At 37.9% G+C, this 23,396-nt stretch overlaps 1 protein-coding gene across 1 annotated transcript in view; it reads right to left on the minus strand.

Annotated features, from left to right (window-relative positions):
• The window catches only part of KLB (klotho beta), a 36,638-nt gene extending 13,527 nt beyond the window's left edge, over window positions 1–23,111 (minus strand). The window contains 3 exon segments of the mRNA XM_015083288.3: window positions 2,038–2,548; window positions 22,271–23,050; window positions 23,052–23,111. Coding sequence (XP_014938774.2) covers window positions 2,038–2,548; window positions 22,271–23,050; window positions 23,052–23,096 — 1,336 coding nt within the window. The 5' untranslated portion in view covers window positions 23,097–23,111.
• Between the last annotated feature and the right edge of the window lie 285 nt (window positions 23,112–23,396).

The raw sequence follows: 23,396 nt of genomic DNA on the forward strand, positions 1-23,396 counted from the left end.
ATCCAGAATGGTCCTCCCCCTACCCACAACAAGTGAAAGATACAGTGAAATAATCAAATTTAAAATATTCCTGAGACTTAGTATGCAAATCTGTGTCAGAAGGCATAGAAATTTCCAGAACCCTTTGGGACCAATGCAGATGTCTGCTTGTGACCAAGAGTTTCACATTTCAAGCTTGGGTTGGTTCCCATTTGTGGAGAAACTATCTCCTAAGTAGCTACCCTTTAAGGACTGAAAAATCAGCTTTGAGAATAAACATAAGTGAATGAGCATCTAAGGAAGAAAACAAGTACAGTGGTGTAAGAGAAGGACTGACCAGCCAAGGGGCAGGAGGTGTGAGGGTGCTCTGGGGCAAGTTTGTTGACCTCAGTTTCCTCATTTGTTAAAAAAAGATGGGAAAAGATGATCTCTCAGGACCTTTCTAGCTTTAAAAACTCTGATTCAGGAGCATCTGGCTGGCTCAGTCAGTGGAGTGTGCGACGCTGGATCTTGGGGTTGTTGAGTTCAAGCCCCACGGTGGGTGTAGAGATTACTCAAAAATAAAACCCTTAAAAATTAAAAAAAAAATTAAAAGAAACTGATTCAATAACTTCTAGGAATTGGGCAAAAATGAAATATGGAAATCAACAGCAGCAATAAAAGCAACAAATACCCAAATCAATCATGAACTTTTTTTTTCTTAAGAGCCTTCATTTCTGCATTGTTGGGTTTTTGTCACTGACGTTCTTTTCCTAAAAGGTGGAAAATCCATGCCAAGAGATTCTAGTGAGATAAATATATTTTGGTAGGCCCTGGTGCTAGTCTCTTTGGTGTTATACAGTCCTCGGGGGAAATGGAATGTTAACATGTAGGGAATGTATAGCCCTTCTGTTCGACCGTAGGTATTTGGCTCAGGCCCTGTAGGCAGAGTCCTCTGTTCTGGTGGTCCCCATATGCACATTCCTGTGACTGGGCATGGCTCTGTTCCATGCTGCTCCTTCCCACAGGTTGGGGAAACGAGGTCTTGCTCTCCCAGAGGACCCTCCCTGAAGACTCTCTTGCAGAACCTGGGATTTTCCTCTGGGCTTGTGACTTCTTGCTTGTTTGTTTGTTTGTTTATTAACTCTATCCCCAACGTGGCGCTGGAACTTATGACCCTGAGATCCAGAGTCACACACTCTACTGACTGAGCCAACCAGGCACCCTTAGGCTTATGACTTCTAAAGAGAGCTACAGACTTTTAGAAAGATCCACTAAGAATTTCTTTTTTTTTTTTTTAATGTTTATTTATTTTTGAGAGAGAAAACAGAGAGCGACTGGGAGAGAGGCAGAGAGACAGAGACACAGAATCTGAAGCAGGCTCCAGGCTCTGAACTGTCAATACAGAGCCCGATGTGGGGCTTGAAGCCACGAGCTGTGATATCATGACCTGAGCTGAAGTCAGATGCTTGACTGACTGAGCCACCCAGGCGCCCCCAAAATTTCTTTGTATTTGGGTGAAATGGAGCCCAATTTTGAAGGGGACAAACCCACCATAATTTGAGCTTATCTTCTGCTCCATTATTTCAATAGTCACCTGTAGATGTCACTACTTGAGTAGTGGAAAAGGTATGAGGGGTCACTAGGGGTCAGAGAACTATCTAGGAGCCATAGAAATTACTCAGCTTTGCCATTCATGGCTCATTCTTTGTCTCCAGGCCTTTTTACTATTTAGTCATGTAATAGAATAAAAACAGCACAGTTTCAAGAAAAGCTTTCAACATCTTAAACCAAGTTACTACTGTCAAAAAACTTTGGGATGTATCTCTTATAGCATGCCTTCTTTTACAAAGAATGATACAGCACCTTGTTACCAATTTAGGATGTATCTACAGTCTAAAACTATTTTGTTCTCAAAATTTTATTCAAAAAGGACATGAGAGTAACATTTAAAAATTCTATCAACATTAGACAATGGGGAAGCCCAACAACAATAATCATATGTTGGAAGATGACTTTAAGTATCCTGTAAGGATTAGTATTCAAAAATTTTAAAAATTGAGCTAATGTACAACCAACCTTGAAGAACCTGGTTGAGGAAATTCTTCATCATGTAGATGGCTGTGGTATCTTCTGTTTTCACATGACTGTCTGTGAACCAGCCATTCTCAGCAATCAAGATTCGGGGGTTGCCATATTCCAGTTTAATCCAGTTCAGCACTTCTCTTAAATTGAGTGACACATTTTGTCCCATTTTAGCCATGGTGTTCTGGGGCTTGAAATTGTTGGGTCCAAAGGAAAAGGCAAAGAAGTCAGCTGTGCCCCTCACTTCACTCTTCTCTGCTTCAGAGAAAAGGGGTAGAATGGAGAGCAACTTCTTTTTCATCACCTCTGGGTAGTCTCCATCCCCATGGATAGGATTGGCAAACCATCCGAGCACTGAAACCATGGATTGTTGACACTTGAGTATATCCATCATGTCTTCTGATCTGTTTGGTTCAATCCAATGGGATCCCAATGTGATTGACAACCAACCTTTCTGATGTGGGCGGAAATTTACGTTGTAGTTATGCCAAACTTTAGAATGAGCCTAATAAGAAGAAAATATTATTAATTTTTACTGTCCTTACTCACAAGGATTGTAACTTGGCTGGTAGAAGGTCTTTTCATTGACAAATTAGTGCAGCACAGGGTGATGCAGGGGAAAGCTGTCAGGGAACCCTGATGATCTCAAAGTCTATTCTCTGTCTGCTTCTCCTGCGCTTCCAACCTACAGCCTCTCCTATAGGATTACCAAGGGCAGGCAGAGAGCTCTGGTCCAAGCTCCATCGTTCTTCTCCTCTCCCTGACTCCTTTCGTGGGCCCTCTTGGGGCTGGGTGCAGGTGAGATATTATGTGGATTGTAGGGTTTCTTCCTCTACATAAAAAGACAAAGACAAGTGATCTTTCATCGTTCTACAGAATCTGCTTTTAGCCCTAACTTATAAGTCCAAGATAATGCACTCTCAAAATTCTGTAAATGGATAATAATAGAGCCCATCTCCTAGGTTTGTTGTTGGGATTGAATGAAATAATATATGTAAAGGACTTTAGAAGAGTGCGTGGCACAGAGTAACATCTACATAAGCCATTATTATTATTACTATTATTTTTATAACGTTATTAATATAACAGTTTTATTTCATAACTATTCTTTTATAAAATATTATTAATATAACATAACAGTTATTATTATTACTGTTACTGTTAAAGAGTGATAGGTACTATACAAAACAGGAAACCAGTGGAAAGAATGTGGGCTTTGGGCTCAGCCATCTTGGGCTTGAAGTTTAGGTACTTACTGTGTGGCTTTAGGTAATTCACTTAAGCTTTCTGAAATCTCTTAGTATCCTCACCTGTAAAATGAAGTTAATAACAATACTAATACTAATAATACCCTTTGTAAAGCTGTTAGATGTTGTGCTGATGTATATATTAAATATGTAGCATTGAATAGAGCATCTGGGAGGTACAGCCCAGAGATGCATGTTGTTACTATTGGTTCTCCCCCAATTTACATTTCCAGTTGAGCTTTCTCATAACAGAGCTTCATGATAGGTTTCCAGGCTGGGTTTTGTTTTGTTTTTTAAGTTTATTTATTCATTTTGAGAGTCGGGGGCTGGTGGAGGGGCAGAGAGAGAGAGGGAGAGAATCCCAAGCAGGCTCCACGCAGTCAGCCGAGAGCCCAACGCAGGGCTCGAACTCACAAACCATGAGATCATGACCTGATCAGAAATTAAGAGTCAGATGCTCAACTGACTGAGCCACCCAGGTGCTCCTCCACTTGTTTAATAGGTACTTACTTAGCAATTAATGCCTGGATTGTCCCCCCTGGAAAGGCTGAAATGTATGGCACAGGAATGTGCCCTCAGGAGCCAATAATATTATTGGGAAAATAAGATTGAATTTATGAAAATTAAAAATAGAACTACCCTATGACCCAGCAATTGCACTACTAGGTATTTATCCAAGGGATACAGGTGTGCTGTTTTGAAGGGACACATGCACCCCGATGTTTATAGCAGCACTATCGACAATAACCAAAGTATGGAAAGAGCCCAAATGTCCATCGATGGATGAATGGATAAGGAAGATGTGGTATATATACAATGGATTATTATTCGGCAATCAAAAAGAATGAAATCTTGCCATTTGCAACAACGTGGATGGAACTAGAGTGTGTTATGCTAAGTGAAATTAGTCAGAGAAAGACAAATACATGACTTCACTCATATGAGGACTTTAAGACACAGAACACATGACTATAAGGGAAGGGAAGCAAAAATAATATAAAGACAGGAAGGGGGACAAAACATAAGAGACTCTTAAATATGGAGAACAAACAGAGGATTACTGGGGGGGGGGGTAGTGGGAGGGGGGATGGGCTAAATGGGTAAAGGGCATTAAGGAATCTACCCCTGAAATCATTGTTGCACTCTATGCTAACTTGGCTGTAAATTAAATAAATAAATACATAAACACACAAATAAATAAATAAATAAATAAATAAATAAATAAATAAATTTTTTAAAAATACTGAATTTATGAAAGAAAACATGTAAAATGGCATAAAATAGGTCATTAAGTGGAAAAGTAATTAGAAGCTGGGTAAAGAGTCATGAGCTATATCAGCAGGAGCAAATGTCAAGGACTACAATTAAGGACTCCGGGCCAGTTAATGCTCAAGGCCACTTCATGTCCTGGCTAGACTTAGAATTGTCTGTTATCTGTGTGACAGCCACCTCTTCCCGGGGCAATTGATTTGCTTGCTTTCTGATGTCTCTTCACAGATGTCTCAATTTCTCCTCTGTTTGGGTGTTTCTAAAACAAGTGCACAAAACCTTACTATTTTTAACCCACAAGATCTACTTTCCATTTTATTCCTTAGCTTCTCTTTCACTCATTAGAGGTATTTTATATTGGGTTGAATTATGTGAAATGCCCTTTTATAAGCCAAAAACAATCAAATATGAGCAATGGTTCGAACTTAATAGATCCTGTGGACACTGAAAATGGTCCATAAATTGTGTTAAGATGAGGAAAGATAGGTGTTACCGTAAGAGGTAAGGATTCTAGAACTGATGCCTCCTTGCTTTATGCAATAATAGCTAATTTAAATAATTCCTTAAAAGATTTTCTGAAGGAGTATTTGCCTCGAAGTATTACCTCCATTCTACCTGTCCTTGGTCAGTTTTCACTGGAAGATCCTGGAATCATTTAGCACCCAGACATTCCCAAGGATACTTAAGAATGCTCTCCTCCTAAAGAAATATTCAGGCTGTGGCCTTCTCCCCTACCTGGAACCTGGAAGGTTCCTGGAAGGAATCACAGGAGAGCCTGGGACAGACTTCACCTAAAGTGGTCTTATTCACTCTTTCTGGGATTTTCTGGGGCTGGAATCACAACAGAAAGACTTGAAAAAGACTTTTTTTTGTTTTTTTCTGATTCGATATGAAAGCAATCATGCATGAGTGGAAAGGAAGCATTCTTTGCTTTATTCTGATCTGTCACTTAATCCCTCGGTATCCTCAGTAGTTTCATTCACAAAAGCCACAGTGATCATCAGTACATCTCTTCAGGGCTGTTGTGCACCTGTGATGTGTAAAGTGTAAAGCCCTGAACATGTAAGATTCCAAGTCATAAACTAACTGCCTTGCAAATATGATGTTATCAGACACTAGAGGAAGAGTGAGATGGAATCAGTATACATTCATTAAAACAGTCCTAATGGGAGCAAAAAAAGGAGAGGGGAATTTCTTTAAGATAGAGATGTTCTGTTGCAGATTTCAGTGATTATATGAAAGATGACCTAAGCTGTGATAAAATCTTGGTTGTATCAGCATTTTAATGAGAAATAGAACAGCTTAGAAGACAACAGACATGTACATTGGCAACTCCCTTCCAAGAAAGTTTTCAGGAGATACACACACACACACACACACACACACACGTGTTGTCATGCCCCAAGGTGACCTTCGTATTCCCCAGTGTCTCTTTCACCTTTGCTGCTATTTGCATAGGCTATCAAGGTATCCAGGGTTATCTTTGCTCAGGACTGAAGACACCCTCTCCATTCTCATGTGGAGAATGTGGGGGAGGTTCTTTGTGTGGTACTTATGGTTATAACTTGATCCTGTTTGCCAAGTAACAAGGTAAAAAGTATTGCTCCAACATAGTGAGTTTGACATAAATCTTAATGAAATGGGGATATCCATGCATGTCCTTTGGTCTGGCCCTCATAAAGGAGGTCTGTTGGGAAAACCGAAATGGGGTTTAGGAGTGCGGCCTGGCCCTGCAGCCTTGCACAACACTCCTTGTGCGATTTTCCAAGGTTACCCTCTATCTTGTACAAGGCCATCTACCTTTGGAATGATTGATTTAAGGGAGCTTCAACCTTTGTTCTTCAGATTCAGTGGCTTAAAGGGGAAGTCAGCAGCTTTTTCCTTTTGAGCCAGCTATCAGGGCCTGATGTCACTGAGAGACAGCCAGGGGCCAAATATCTTCTTCTGTTCCCTCCTCTAGTCTGACATAACAGCTTTCTTTGATGCCCCTAGAAGAGCAGATTCAGATAAGTTCTATGAACGATAGGAAGCAAATAAGATATCGACACAATTTCAGAAACAAGATGAAGACGGGGGTCAGAGATCAGGAAGACATGGCGGGACGCTGGTGGAAGGGAAGGCTGTGGAGGGTACGGGCTGAAGACAGATGAGCAAACGTAGCATATCACCCGTGTCTGTGTTTCAGGAACCCGCAATCATTTGTCGAAAGCTAAATTTCCAAATCTGTGCATGATTTTAGTCACACTTTGGTTGAAATATCTTCATGTGAACTATAAACTTGTTTATTGTTAAAGCTATTTCATAAAGTATTAAGTAAACACTGTTAAAATTTATTTAAAACCCTACAATCATAGCAAACTGTTTTCATATTTCTGTGATCCCATCCAGCTTTCCCAAATATATTTCCCAGCTAATATCCCTTTGAACAGTTTCCATCTTTTTAATCTTCATAACCATTCACCAATTTGATGAAATATGGCTTACTTAGTCATCTCTCTCTTTTGATAGGATTTAGCTTGGTTCCCCCCCCTTCCTTTATTCCTCCCTTCCTTCCTTCCTTCCTTCCTTCCTTCCTTCCTCTCATTTTTTTTTCCTGTCATAAATAACGTTGCAATAACTAACTTTGGGCATATAGCTTTTAATGTGCTTGATTTATTTCCTTCTATTAATCCCACAAATGGGCTACCTATTTTTAAAATTGTTTTACATATTTCCAAATTACTCTTCACACATTTTGTCCATTGGTGTGAGTATTCTTTGACCATCTCCTTCAAAACATTGCTGTATTTGGGGATACATGGTTATCAAGAGCGACAGGAAACTGCTACTTACCTACATGGTATCATAGGGGAAAGGACCCAGGTCCCGAAAGCAAGAGACCTAGGCTCTAGTACTGGCCCTACTGCCAATTGGGTAAATCATTCCCTCCGATAGCCTCAGTTTTCCCTCTCCCTCTGTTATCCTAAGCTAAAATGAAACACGCTAGACAATTGTAGTGAAGACCGAATGAGGTAAAACATGTGAAGACTCTGTGAAGACTACACAAATGTAAATTTGAAGTACTGTACTTTATTTATTTATTTATTTTTAAATACTTAGTATTTAAAAAAAATTTTTTTTTTAACATTTATTTATTTTTGAGAGAGAGAGAGAGAGAGACAGAGCATGAATGGGGGGAGGGCCAGAGAGAGAGGGAGACACAGAATCTGAAGCAGGCTCCAGGCTCTGAGCTGTCAGCACAGAGACTGATGCGGGGCTCGAACTCACGGACCGTGAGATCGTGACCTGAGCGAAGTCGGCCGCTCAACCGACTGAGCCACCCAGGCGCCCTTGAAGTACTGTACTTTAAAAAAGGAAGCTGAAGATAACTTTAACTTGCTGTGGAAAACAATGGTAGGAAGTCTACGTGGGCAGGAAGAGTGTTCTGCAGCCAGCTCTCCCTTACCTCTCGAGTTTCATGGCTAGACGTGTGTGTTCTCATTTATTTTTTTACAGCTGATTGAGTTTTAGTCATTGTCCATTTGGATTGGGATTAATTTCAGCTTGATTGGATGGAGCTAGAGGGTATTATGCTCAGCAAAATAAGTCAGTCAGAGAAATACAAATACCATACGATTTCACTCATATGTGGAATTTAAGAAACAAAACAGATGAACATAGGGGAAGGAGAAAAAAAAAAAGAGAGGGGGAGGCAAACCAGAAGAGACTCTCAACTGTAGAGAACAAACTGAGGGTTGCTGGAGGGGAGGGGGGACTGGGCTAAATGGGTGATGGGCACTAAGGAGGGCACTTGTTGGGATGAGCACTGGGTGTTGTATGTTAAGTGATGAATCACTAAATTCTATTCCTGAAATCAAAATAATAATAATAATAATAATAATAATAATAATAATGATAATAATTTCGGTTTGACTCATTGATTCATTTATTTCATCTACTCAACACTTCTTTATGTTAGCATCCGGTTTTCTGCTAATTATAATTACTGCCCTTCCAGCTTATTTAACATTCATTCATTTTCCACAAATATTTATTGGGTGTTTAAGATATGCAAACTTTACTGTTCATTGCTAAAAAAATATGTAACTATTATTTCATTAAAGTTTATTATGTGACTGCTACTTCTTTAATTTTTTTTTGAATCTTGAAACTCTGGGAAATGATATCCCTCATTAATCTTAGGTGAGAATTTCAATATTAACAAAAGTTCCCACCTTTCATAAAGAAAATTTTTACCTATCCTATTTTTAATGGTTCAAATTCATGTTTTCTATAGTTGGAATAGCTCAGTAATGATAATATTAAAATTTGTTTTAATGAATTTTCCTATTTTCTTTCCAATTGTTATGTTTTCAAATGATTCTGACAAATCTTTGTTCGTTATCAGTTTGTATAGTTTCAGGATTTCCCCGTAGAAATCATGTAAAAGCTAAACTCTACTATATTTGTTCCTTCAAAAAAATGGTTTTAATATTGTTATAGAATTCTAATTTCAATGATAATATTACTAAATTCAACTAATGTTTGAGTCAGGATCTAAACCTGGCAACATAAAAGGAAAAAGGTCTAGAATAAACCTTATAATTAATTAAGCAAAGCATCTGTGGGTTTCCCCAGATATTAGAAGGGGCCTTAGAAGAAATCAATATTAGTAAATTGATGCTTAACTGAAGTTCAATTTCCTTGCCCAAGGAGAACATTTGCATGCCAAGTCTGCAGAGGTTGGAATGATATTTTAAGCTTCCTGTTATTATTACATTAACAATCGTGATCTTGTTAGTAATTTTTTCATGCAAAAGGACCATATCTCAGAGTATAATTGAAGCTAAAATGGTCTGAGTGGATGACCTGAGGCCTTTCCTCAGGATTTAGGAATGAAGATTTAAAGACAGTCAACATAGAAAACACTCTGGAAATTACAAATAATACAATTATTACAATAACAAAAATAAGACAAGACCTTTTGGGCCCTGCAACAAAGGCAGATTTCCCATGAACTAAAGGAAGCTGAAGTTTTAGGGCCACTCACTTATATGGGTCCCTATAGAATGTGCTAGGTGGGTTGGAAGCCAGGTTGTATTTAGAAGCATTTCTAGGTAAGTATTCCTTATGAATTCCCTGAAGAGACCTTGGAAAAAAAGGAATCTGAATCAAGCCCACAGTAACCTGTTGTAATATTTTTCTCATTCCAAATAAATGTTCACTCTTGTACCAACTTTCATGTCCATAATTTTTTTCTTACAGAGGGTCCCCCAGATTGTACATTTCAGGCCCATATAATATAGAACCATGCCTGGCCTCCAAGCCTCTTGAATGCAGAGACTGTACCTATTTTGTTTCCAGTGGTACCTATAGATGCCCAGAGAAAAGCCTGACACAGAATACTTGCTGAATGAATGCCCAGTATGGGTCAGCTAGTCAGCTGGTCACCTGACACACATTGTCGATAGTACAGCCCCTACAAGGCAGATTTAATTTTTGCCATTTTAGAGAAGAAACTGAGGTTCACAGAGGCTGGACATTGGTGAAGCTAGGATTTGAACCCAGGCCTTTCTGGTCACTTTACTAAACCATCCTGCTTTCTATATGTCCGACTAGTTCTAAATTTAGAAGCACTTGGGGACTATCTGACATGAACCACAACATACTGTTTTAAAATTATATTTTCTTCCTGCTGTACTTGATTATAATTGATTAAAAGAACTGAACGGTCATAGAATGAAGGTATTGTATCCCACTCTTCCATGCAGAGAGGAAAATATCTATGTATGTGAAATTCAGTATCACCTAGAAAGGTCATGGAAAAAATTTGGAGTTTTCAGAAAACCATGTAGCTGTCCAAGTGCCTGGCCCAGCATAGAACACGTCTGTATAATTCCCTGGGCTCCTTTCCTAGAACCAGCAAAGTTGGCATTAGATATTGTCCTCATTGGTGTCAGAAGCTAAATGAATCCTGAGGGACCACTTCTACACTTGACCGTCTTGATTGAGGATTGAGATCTTTACACCATTGTGAATGTTAGACCAAGAGGGCAGGGATGCTGTGGTTGTATAGCATTCAGTGCAGCACCATTTTCAAACAAATCATAATTAAATGGTCATTAAAGATTAGTGATTTTCATGATCAAACAAACAGTGATTAAATTACAGAACCATAGAAAATTAATAGTGTAAATAGTAATAAGAACCAACATGTATCCAGGGCCAGATATGCTGAGCACTGTTCTAAGTGCTTCCCATGTACTATCTCATTTAATCTTTATTTAGGAGAATTAAGGTAGGTACAATTAGCATTCCCACTTTAGAGGCGAAGAGACCAATGGATGGGGAGGTTAAATGACTTGTCTAGTTTCAGAAACCAAGTCAAGCCCACACTGTGGTTCTCCAAGTTCTGGGCTCTTGCCTGCTAACTAGAGGTAGGGGATGGACCTTATAGGTCACTTGATCCAATCTGCAAATATCTTCTATATAGATGAGATGCTGAAGCCCAAGATGTAAGTGACTTGCCCAATGTCTCAGTGGCAAAGCTAGGATTGGAACTGAGTCTTTCAGCTTTCTCCGTCACTGTCATTTCCAGGACATTACATGCATTAAATTCTATGCCTTTGAAGCATACTTTTATGCCTTAGACCCAAAGGTGATTGAACAGGCTGAGACAATGCTAGGGGTATGTAACAGACAAGGCGCAAAAACAAGGACCAGTACACTGTGAAACCCATGGGACAGTTTTTGGGTGCCAGTAACACTGTAAGGAAAGAGGCAAACTGGGAGTCGTGGTTTTGATTACACCTTCATCCAGCCTCACCAGCCGGGGCACCATATCAGTACCTAATCAAACAGTGAATTCATTAGCATTACCTTCTATTTATTTTTTTTCCCTTAGAGAAATCATACACGTTAGCAAAAACAAATTTCAATAAATCATTTTATCTTTTTCCTTTAACCTACGGCTATTTTATCTTTTTCTTCACTCTCCATTCATTCACATTGATTAATTGCTTAAATTCAAGTCTACAAATACTTATTTAACAAATACAAGGCACCTTGGTGGGCATTTAGAAAAAACATTAACAAGATAACTCCTGCCTTCAGATGAAGTATAACTTCTTTTTTTTTTTTATGTTTTATTTATTTTTGAGAGAGTGCAAGCAGGGGAGGGGCAGAGAGGGAAAGACAGAGGATCTGAAGCGGGCTCTGTGCTGACAGCAGTGAGCCTGATGTGGGGCTTGAACTCACTAACCGTGAGATCATGACCTGAGCAGAATTAAGACGTTCAACGGACTGAGCCACCCAGGTGCCCTGAAGTATAACTTCTAATAGGAAAGAGAAGTACTGTAATAAGTAGGTAAAAGCAGTATACTTTTGGGGCGCCTGGGTGGCATAGTTGGTTGGGCATCCAACTTAGGCTCAGGTCATGATCTCACGGTTAGTGGGTTTGAGCCCTGAATCTGGCTCTGTGCTGACGACTCAGAGCCTAGAGCCTGCTTCAGGTTCTGTGTCTCCCTCTCTCACTATCCCTCCCCTACTCGTACTCTCTCTCTCTCTCTCTCTCTCAAAAGTATATAAACATTAAAAAAAAAGCAGTATACTTTTGCATTTCAATTAATCAGAAATGATAACTGAAACTTAGCATAATAATATGATTCAAATTTTGTGAAAAAAATGTGACTTTACATATGTGTTTATATACACCTAGAAAAGTATGTGGGTAATGAGCAAGCTGCTAGCAGTTGTTACTTCTGGGGTGTGGGGTTAGGGTATAAGAGGAGACTTTCCATTTTTGACTTTGACTTATGTCTTTCTGTATTGTTTGAATGTTTTGCAGTAAAAATGCATAATATTTCTAATTTTAAAAAGTCGAGAGAACTGGTTGAAACAAATGGTTTCTGTCAGTGTATTTAATTGCTCTGAGCTATTACTCTAGTTTCTCCAAAGTTCCAAAACTCTCATGGGAAAAACCGAAACTTATAAAAAGTTCAGTTATTCTGGATTTTATTATCTATTAAATAATGCCTTTTTACTCCATAATAATAAATGTTGATATTCAAAGGTAAGAGCAGAAGACATACAATATATATGTGATTAATATGAAAGAAGAACTGAGAGCAGTAAACCTCAGCCCCCCCTTTTTTTAAGACTCAGTCACATAATCAAGATATGACACTATGAAGAACCCATCAATATACTCTCCAAAATACTAAAAGATTTGGTTTTCCCCAGCCTCAAGACTTCCCCCAAACATTTTCAGGCAGATCACCCAGAAACCACTTTAATTACTTCTGTGATTCACTCTTTACTGGTTAGTAAGTTTGGGAGTTCTGATCTATTCTTAGCATTCCTACTGCTTTTCAGCGACAGAATCACTAATGTCTGTTTAATGACCCTCTTTTCTTTTAACATAGACTAAATGACTTGTCAGTTTTCTCAGTAAGATTTTTTACACTAATGCAAAGCTTTCCTCGGTTCATTTTCTCCATCATATCCAGCACCCTTTTGATCGCTTACAGTATTTTCTGATCTCTGGCTTCCTTTTCCACGTATGAGAGTGTTCACATCAAACCAAGCTGTTTAAATATGATCACAATGTTATTCTCTGAACACTTATAATTACATTTACTTAAACTCTTGTTAATCATTCACTGAAGTATAACTTTTTCTACTGAACGATTAGAGAAAGTAAATATTGGGGTGCCTGGGTGGCTCAGTCAGTTAAGCGACCAACTTCGGCTCAGGTCATGATCTTGTGGTCTGTGAGTTCGAGCCCCGCGTCAGGTTCTGTGTTGACAGCCTGGAGCCTGCTTAGGAGTCTGTGTCTCCCTCTCTCTCTGCTCACACTCTGTCTCTCTCTTTTTCTCTCAAAAATAAAAATAAACATTTAAAAGAAAAAGTAAATATTAGTCTCTTGAAGATTTTAGAATACCAATTGTCTTCTACAAATAGGTTTTTTTACATGACTCCTGACAATGGTATTTTGAGTATAGAAGCTGTCTTTGGCAATTCTTATGTATAAGCAGTTTTCATCTTTGTATTCAAATTTGATTAGAAATGCCTGTAAGAATGCCAATCTTAACTTGTTTGATCATTATTTCCTATATTTTGTTAGAAGTGTCTTAGACGCTAATGGGATTATCATATAGGTACTATGCATTAGCTAATTAAATGAATAATTGTGTTAAAATGTATTAAACTGTACGAGGTGCCTGGGAGGCTCAAACGGTTAAGTGTCCAACTTTGGCCCAGGTCATGATCTCGCGGCTCATGAGTTCGAGCCCCGTGACTGTGCTGACAGCTCAGAACCTGGAGCCTGCTTGGGATTCTGTGTATGTCTGCCTCTCTGCCCCTCCCCTGCTCGTACTCTGTCTCTCTGTCTGTCTCTCTCAAAAATGAATAAACATTAAAAAAAATTTTTATTAAACTTCAAATGGTTTTGCCAAGGGCACACACATGTGATTTAACATTACTTCAATGGGACACTAAAGTTTTGAGCAAATAAAACATTAAAATCATGGAAACACATGGAAAACCTCATGGTTAATGTATGAGTCAGGGATAAATTGTTCATAGATTTTGTGGACAAATAAAATATGTGGATGGATGGTTCTGGTCTTTAAAAAGGCAAAGTGAAGTTAAGTATCTGTGAGTCAGCATCAACGCAAGTGACTGCCATGGGTTTTAAGACTATAAATTGTTCTTTTCCATTGAAGCCAGGTAGCTGATTCATGTCATTAAACCTTGTTAGCTTGGATTCAGATGGATAAGATTTGAATTTTGGTTCTGTCAATTATTACGGAGTAAAAATCACACACAACCTCAGAGAAACTTCTCTGGGCTTCCGCGTCACCAACTGTAAAATGACTATGAGAGTACCTACCTGGCAGAGTTGATGTACAAATCAAATGAGACAATGTATGAAAAGTACCTAGTATAGTTTCAGACACTACGGTAGGTATGAGGTATTCTTCTTATAATAATGATTAAGAATAGTATGATAGAGCAGTGCCTGGGTGGCTCAGTCAAACATCTGACTCTTGGTTTTGGCTCAGGTCATGATCTCATGGTTCATGGGTTTGAGCCCTACATGGGACTCTGTGCTGACAGTGTGGAGACTGCTTGGGATTCTCTCTCTCTCTCTCTCTCTCTCTCTCTCCCTCTCTCTCTCTCTCTCTCTCCCCCCCCCCTCCCCCCCCCTCTCCCTCTCTCTCTCTCCCCCCCCGTCACTCTGCTCCTCACTCTCTCTCAAAATAAATTAACAAACTTAAAAAAAAAAAAAAGAATAGTATGATAGAGGGGCACCTGGGTGGTTCAGTCAGTCAAACATCCAAATTCAGCTCAGGTCATGATCTCATGGTTCGCGAATTTGAGCCCCATGTTGGGCTCTGCGCTGACAGTGTGAAGCCTGCTTGGGATTCTCTCTCTCCCTGTCTCTCAAAATAAATAAATAAACTTAAAAAAAAATAGTAAGATAGAATGTCAAAAACTTATCTGCAATAATTGTCTTAATTCTCCACTTTACTGTAAGAATTAAGACCAACCTCTTCCCCCATTCCTGTGTCCTTTTTTTGTTCATTTTGTGTGGGACAGGAAAGTGGTGGAAGGTAGCAAGTAACAAGGCTTTTTTCTTTTCAACCTTTTTTTCTGTCCTTCATTGACAGAAAACTTTGGGCTGGTTTTTTAACCATAGATTTAGCAAAAATTAATTAAAAAATTTTTTTTAATGTTTATTTACTTTTGAGAGAGAGAGAGAGAGATAGAGGGCGAGTGGGGGAGGGGCAGAGAGAGAGACACACACACACAGAATCTGAAGCAGGCTCCAGGCTCCGAGCTGTCAGCACAGAGCCCGAGTTGGGGCTCGAACTCATGAGCTATGAGATCATGACCTGAGCTGAAGTTGGATGCTTAATGGACTGAGCCACCCAGGCGCCCCCAAAATTACTTTTGGTATTTTGTTGTCTTGTAACCCAACTTTAACAAGGGAGTTTTTAAACATTCCTTTATTTTTCTCATGGAAAAAAATCATTTCAGATGATCATTAGAGATTTTGTTTCTATCTGACCAAGATAAGCTAAAGAAGGCTCTTGCTAGTATTTCCATTTCAAAATATCACACTTAGCCTTCAAGATATTGGTGGGGATTTGGGCAGAAGAGGCTTAAAAAGTGACATTTTTATCTGTTTAAATGTGCCTGTGAAACACTGCAGCTTTCTTGTTCAAGAAAGTAGTTGCCGTGTTCTGTTGGAAAGAAGGCTTAGTTATTAATCGTGTGAATGGTGGCCTTTCATAGCTGTTTTTTTGAGTTTTAACACTAAATTTTGGTTAAGAAGTGTATTATATAAAGATAATTGTTGTCTTTTAAAATATAAAATAATCTCTTTACTAATAGTGGAAATTTTCATAACATATAAAAATAGAAGAATATAGTGAACCCTCATGAGCACATCACTCAGCTTTAAGTGTTGTCAATATTCTGCAGCTTGTTTCAAGGTGGGTTTTTAATGTAAAATTTTTTTGATGTTCATTTATTTATTTTTGAGAGATACAGAGAGAGCAGGGCAGGGGCGGAGAGAGATGGAGACAGAGAATCCCAAGTAGTATCCACACTATCAGCACAGAGCCTGATGTGGGGCTCGAACTCACGAGTTGTGAGATCATGACCTGAGCCCAAACCGAGTCGGAGACTTAACCAATTGAGCCACCCAGGCTCCCTTGATGTGAAATTTTTAATAGAAACAAGCATAGATAATTGATTTGCATATTTTGAAAAGACTATGTGTTTATGCCAGAATCCGTATTGGTGTGTGTGTATGCATGTGCGTGTATGTGTGTGTGTGTGTGGTGTGTCTGTGTGTCTGAAATCAACTTTTATTCAACTTCAATTTTAAATCCTTTCTGGGGAAAAAAAATCCTTTCTGGAACAAGGTAGATCTTCCTTAAATAGAAAATAATGAGTTGAATTATTTATTGATACCTAATGCATACCCAGCCTTGTATGAACTTTTCTGAGGGAACAATGGCCAAGAAATGCTAAGACAATGTTCCTCAAAGAGGTAGAAAAATAGGGACTAAATCAAATCTTATCCCAGGCTCAGAAACAAGTAGGTGAGGCCTTGACCTCGAGCAGAGTTTCCCAACATTTCTTGTCCTGAAAGCCTCTTTCATAGTATTAAGCAATCTCTTGAACCCCTGAGGAATTTAAAAAATAATTTCATCATTTCTGTGTAATATACAAAAAAGTGTTGACATACATTTTATTTTATATAAGCCTATTTTATTAAAAATTGTGTTGGAAAGTATCTCAATTCTGTATCTCAAGGCCAAAGTTGAGTTAACTCTTGAAGGAAATTACATTGAACTTGTATCAAACTCAGCTGCTTTGATTCAGCAAGCCACAACAGTTAAAAAAAAAGGATGTCAGAAAATCTGGGGATAGTATCTATGTTTCTGAAAAAGGAACAGTTCAGCAGACTGATGAATAAGATCTAAGTTGTCCAGCTACAGAAATAGCAAGATGTCAGATGATTTTTCAGACTTATTTGTAGTATTTTAAAGATGCAATAAAAGCTGTATTGATTGGAACTTTTTCTTAAAGCAATAACATAAAAAAAGAAAGTTTATTTTAAATAAATTGAAAATATTCAAAAATAAATTACGAATATTTAAGATGCTCATGTACATAAACATAAATTTTGGCATTCTCCCATTTAATAATCATACATTATTCAAATTATTTTAATTACACAAGAAAAAGCATTTTATGTCACATTTTTAAATGGCACACTCTGTTTGGTTTTAGGACCAAATGTATTACAGTGGTATTTTCCAAGTCTGGTATACCTACCTCTTTTTGTATGGGAGGTGACATTAGGTGTAACAAAGAAGAAAGTTTTTTGTTTTCAATGTTACATATTTATTTGAAGGGCATTTGAAAATACTTATCTCATGTATAGTAAGAATAAATTTTTCTTCCAAAATAAACATTTTAAGGAAAAACATTTTAGTAAGTAATAGTACATGTGGCACTTGGATATGCAAACAAACAAACAAAAAAAAAGCAAAAAAAAAAGCCAACATGAAGTGATACACAAAAAAACAAACTTTGTGAAACAAGATGTTGTGGCATCAAAAGTGGATAAAAGTTGTTTACGTAATGTTTGTTTGGATTCTTGAATTTTGCTTTTCAAAAAGTACATTTAATGTTTTGTTTGTAAATAACTATGTAAGAGAAATGGTCTGGGGCAGTTTTTACAAGTATTTCGCAAGTAATGCAACGCTAGTAGAGAGAGTCTCTATTCTCAATGTGTGAAAAGCCAAACTAGACATAAATTAATATAGAGTGTATGTGTGCAACTTACAGTTCTGGTGAAAATCATGAAGCGATTTTATGTCCCTCATACTAATTATATTTCAATGTCCTTGCTCTTTCTGCTTCATGTTTTTAACCAATTGTCTATTACAGGTTTACAGGAGAAGGAAAGGAGAAGAATTTTGCCTTCCACTTGTTGGGGACATTTGACAATGTCTGGAGACAAATTTGGTGTCACAACCCTGAGGACAAGGGTACTACTGTCATCTCTCTAGTGGGTAGAGGCCAGGGATACTGCTAAACATTCTACAAAGCACACGAAAGCCCACCACAAAAAGAATTATTTGGCCCCAAATGTCAATAGCACTGAGGTTGAGAAATCCTGATACTACGTAAACAGTACATGTCTATGAAAGACAAAAATTTAAGGCAATGAAGTCAAAACTATCATGGAAGCTATTTTGTGGAGTGGTAAACTGAATGACTTGCCATCTTATGAGCAAAGTCATCTTCCCCAACCTCTGGGCATGTTTACTCAGAAGTTCTAGATGTTCCCTTTTAAGGGGGAGAGGGACCTACAAATTTAAATTATTATGCATATTTATTGACTTAAAAGTAGGAAGAAAACAGACACCTTAACCATCTTTACTAATGTGAAACCTTGAAGCTTTGCTGATCTGAGGGATGAGAGCAATAGGCCACACAGGCTGGGATCCGTCTCTGGGACTTTAAAAATTGAACTTGAAAGAGAGAAATCTTTCCTCTACAAAGGAGAGAATGATGCCGAACCCCAAGAAGAGAAGGTTGTGAGAGATCCGAGACAAAGGGCTTCTGACAGTGTCCTCATTACTGGATCCATTCATCCCTGTGATTTGGTTACTGGGCCAGGAAATTGCTCATTTTTGCTTAAGTCAACTTGAATTAGGTTTCTGTCACTCACAACCAAAAAGTCTTGACTGATATACCAGTGGATTAACATAGGCAATATTTCAAGAATTAGTAATAATGCAACAAAATATGAGTTTTGAACTTGACATTGGCTCTTTGATTACAAGGTTTAAGAAAGAAATCCTAAACTACTCACTCAAAAAACATTTCTACCTCGCATGTACCTAATCCTAATATTCTGTGTTGGGTGCTAGAAACACAAAGACAAATAAAGAATAGCCTCTCCTTTCAAGGAGCTCTCAGGCTCCTTGGGGAGACAGAAGAGCACCACATGCTATGAGTGCTACGGTAGCAGCAAGCACATCTTATTATGGGAGCCCTTAGAAGGGACAACAACCTTAGCAGGTCAAGAATAACTTAGAGGTGGTGACTGCCTAAACTGAATCTTGAAGGACATTAGATGGGTAAAGTAGAGAGTACAAAGGGCATTCTCACTGGATAGAATGCTAGTAAAGGCTGAATGGGGAGGACTAGTAAGGTACAATCAAAACACTCCTAGTGTATTATCGTGGAGCATGGGGTGGGAGGGGTTGGCATTAGTGATGGAGATGGGAGAGTAGCCAGGAAGGACGCGGGAATGCAGGCCAGGGGTTGGATGTCTTGGTGGAAAATCAGGACGTTAATCCTAAAAGCTTTGGGGAGCCACTTCCTAGATTTTATGCAGGGGTGCAGCATGATGCATGTTGGAAATAATCACTCTGTGGTAAAACAGGGATAATAACAGGTATCTGGCAAGGTTGCTGCCGAAGTTATACATAATATTTAAAGCCATGACTACCATGCTTAGAGATGGTCAGTCAAAAGATGTACTCTCTTTCTTTTCCAAATATTGTTCAAAACTCAGAATGGAGCGTCCATTAGTAGGTGTGATAACGACAAATTTTTACCCAAGGCTTAGGCTCACTCTAAGGTAATCACCAAATCTGCAATGAAGTTGGAATTTAAATTCCAGGTCAGTCTCAGGACTGACTAGGCCATTCAGGTTCCCTCCAAACCAGGACAATGCAGACTGAAACGGAGTTTCCAAGGTTATTCTGGCACTAGAAAACCCCAACAGCCACAGTGAAATCTTTTCAATGTCTGAGGAGTAGGAAATAAAACGATCTATAACCACCCATGAATTTACTTTCATATTAGGCTTTTTTAAAACTCAGTAAGATGTGTTAACTTGGACTAAAAACTAATCCTCAGGAATACTTCTGGGTATTCAGAGTAAGGAAGAAATACTTCATTGCAACATAAAATATCAAATTAATCTTTTTCACGTTAAAGGAAGAACAGAGAAGGAACAGTGGAAAAAATGAGTTCACCTCAGGCTACCAAACCATTGCAAGATTTCTCTCTGGAGCTATATGTCACTGGGTTATGAAGCATATTTCACTTTCTGACTGATTTCAAAGGACCTTTTACCCTCCTTATTTAAGTCAGTGATTTAGAAATTTTAAAGAGATAGAAGAAATTATTTGGAAAACACAATAATTAAAAAATGTAATCCCTCAATTTAAAACAATGAAATTTATTTCACTACCAGAGAGTGCTGATTTTGTGTTTAAGGCAGAGTTTGTCTCAAATTAGGGGAAAATGAAAAACATCTGAAAATACAGCATTTTATATGCTAAGTTGGTAAGCAATGCCTGTTTGTTAGTTACAACTTTTCCTGTGTATTTTTTATCAGATAGCCAGTTTTTAAGGCCTTAAATTAACCACCAAAACAGATTTTTCATGAAAATTCCAATTGTTAACATTTTCCAGGCACACCGTAAACTTCAACAACTGAGAACATTTTTCTTTATAAACAAGTTAAATAATCATGTGTGTGCATGTATTTGTGTAGAAAACTTTAAAAAGACTATATAAGAAACCACCAACAGTAGCTTCCTCAAGGTTTAGATTGCCAGGTGGAGAGGGAGAGACGAATTTAACTTTTTCCACTTTATAAACTTTGGTACAATCTGATGTTTCTTAATCTTCACAAGCATATAGTATACATGAATGCTTAAATTTTAATAATTTAAAGAACTAGATCAAAGGAATATTTTTCTAACTTATATATGCATAATCTTCATAGTTAATAGCTGTAAGTTTTCTCCCCTTTAAGGTCTTATTTGCCAAATCACAGTATAGCCTCACAGTAATGTTCTATATACAACCCTAACCAAAGATTTGTAAATGATCTTGAAATCATAATGCAATCAGTTTACTGCCAAGGCAGATGCAACAGAACTATAGTATGACACACATATATAATAGCGCAGAAAGTTCAAAAAGATAAGAAGGGTGGGCAGATATTTTTGTAAGCGCAAATTTAGACACAGAGTAATTTTATGTTCCTAAACATTTTTCTACTTCTATACATTTCACATTTGATTGTTAAAAATCAAAATACTTCTCCTAGCACATTATTAAACACTATTAACAAAGTTGTTTTCATTTTTAAATGTAGTAGGTGTCCAGAGTAATTTATTTTTCCCAAGGAACCCATTTGACTCAAAAAGTTAAACCTGATTCTAGATGTTAGCCTCAATGTGAGGTGAAGTCTCTTCAAAATCTCTGAAAGATTGCTCTTTTAAAAACATTCTTAATGAAAACATTTCATGTTTAATTATGTTGTCATTTATAAATTAATTCATTTAATCCCACTAAGCTTCAGTTTCCTCATCTTTAAAATGGGAATACTAATAGGACCTTGTTCATGAAGTTATCACAAGGATTAAATGTGATAATGCATGCAGAATGCTTAATATGGTCTGTGGTACAGAGTAAGCATCCAACCAATATTTGCTATTTTTTTGCTTACATTTTCAGCATTGTTTTAGTAATTTTCAGATTTCCCAATGTTAACTGTAGCTTTTAAAACATACTGAGTAGAGCATAGTCTTCCCAGTTTTTATATTACTAGTTTAATTTTAACTCTTAGAACAGTTAACCTCATCTTTTCTGTAACACAGATAAAACCACTGTGAAGTACATTTGTCTCAATTCCTGTATTTAATATGTATCAGTTAGCTAACCTGTATCTAGCTTATTATTGCTAGGTATCACTAAGAATAGCAATACTAACAACAAATATTTATTGGAAATGGTCATGCCTTAAAAGAATCCTGAAATGGTTGCATATTTTCAGAAAAGGTTTCAGCATTTAGATTTCTAAAGTACTGGTTTTTCATACAATGAAAGTGAACTCATATTCTCACACTGTATACTTGCAGATTTTGAGTTAAAACGTTTTTAAAGGGCAACATTTAGGGAAAACAATCAGCTTAATCCATTACTAAGAGCCTAAATAAATAAAACACGACCTTAAATATGAAATTTGAGGATAGAACTGTGAGTTAGGCTAAAATTAGTTGAATTGATATTAATGAAAATAATTATTTAAACAGGAGATACATTTCTTAGTGATTCTCTTTAACTCTTGCTCCTTAACATTCTGAAGCTATAACATGAAGCCAGCCGTACAGTACCTTGATGAGGTTGTGTCCCACAGAGTAGACAGCTGCTAAGTTTCCCTTCTCTCCAGGCGCATGCAGACCTGTCCCATACCCATGCCAAGCAACTAGATATGGATTATGAATTGTAATCCAATATTTGACACGGTCCCCAAACGTCTGGAAACAGTAGGTGGCATAGTCATTGAAAATATCTATTATCGTTTCATTTTTCCACCCCCCATATTTTTCTTGTAGGGCCAAAGGCAAATCCCAATGATACAAAGTAACTATCGGTTGAATGTTTCTAAGTACTAGAGCATCAAGAAGAGCATTGTAATACTGGAGACCTTTCGCATTGGCAACTGCTGCTATTCCATCGGGGAAAAGCCTTGGCCAGGAAATTGAAAATTGATAAAAAGAAACTCCAATAAAATCCAGGGCTGATAAGTCTTTTTCCAGAAAAATGTAACTGTCACTGGAGCTGTCCGTGCCGTTGACATTTTTAAGGTTTGTTTGGATGAAATGATCCCATATAGAGGGTCCTTTTCCATCTGTCTTCCAATTCCCTTCCACTTGAAATGCTCCAGTCCCAACACCCCAAAGAAAGTTTTTAGGAAAAGTGTCATAGAGAAACAGCTGACTTTCATTTACCGGGCTAAAATGAGGATTTTTAGACCACACAGCTCTGCCGTCTCCAGAGAATCCAGTAACAGCTCGCAGGAGAATAAATGCTGACAGGATGGCAGATCTTTGCAGTCCCCGGTTGCACATTGTTTTCCGATAGTGTATGTTTCTTTCATCGGTGCTGAAGAAAAATCCATTCATTCCCTGGAGATCCAGCCGCACAGCCGGACTTCATTTGCCACTAACTGCTCGCCTGTCTTATCAACGCTTCAGTAAAAGCTTGTGATTGTAAACCTCTGTCAATGATTAGCTTGAACTGTGAGACTTAGGATAGGCCACGGAGAGCAACGTAATTTGAGGGAGGTGGCTCTCCTATGCTCCCCAACACATTTCATTCTCTCTTACTATGGGAAAGATTATATGAAAACACATCACTGACCGTAGTTTGCGTAACGAAAACATGTATAAGCACTGAATAAAAATGCCATATTCTCTTTGTAGCCTTTCATATTGACCCAAATCTTTTCTGAATGTT

This window comes from Acinonyx jubatus, chromosome B1, assembly GCF_027475565.1.
Source record: "Acinonyx jubatus isolate Ajub_Pintada_27869175 chromosome B1, VMU_Ajub_asm_v1.0, whole genome shotgun sequence".
Lineage (NCBI taxonomy): Eukaryota > Metazoa > Chordata > Mammalia > Carnivora > Felidae > Acinonyx > Acinonyx jubatus.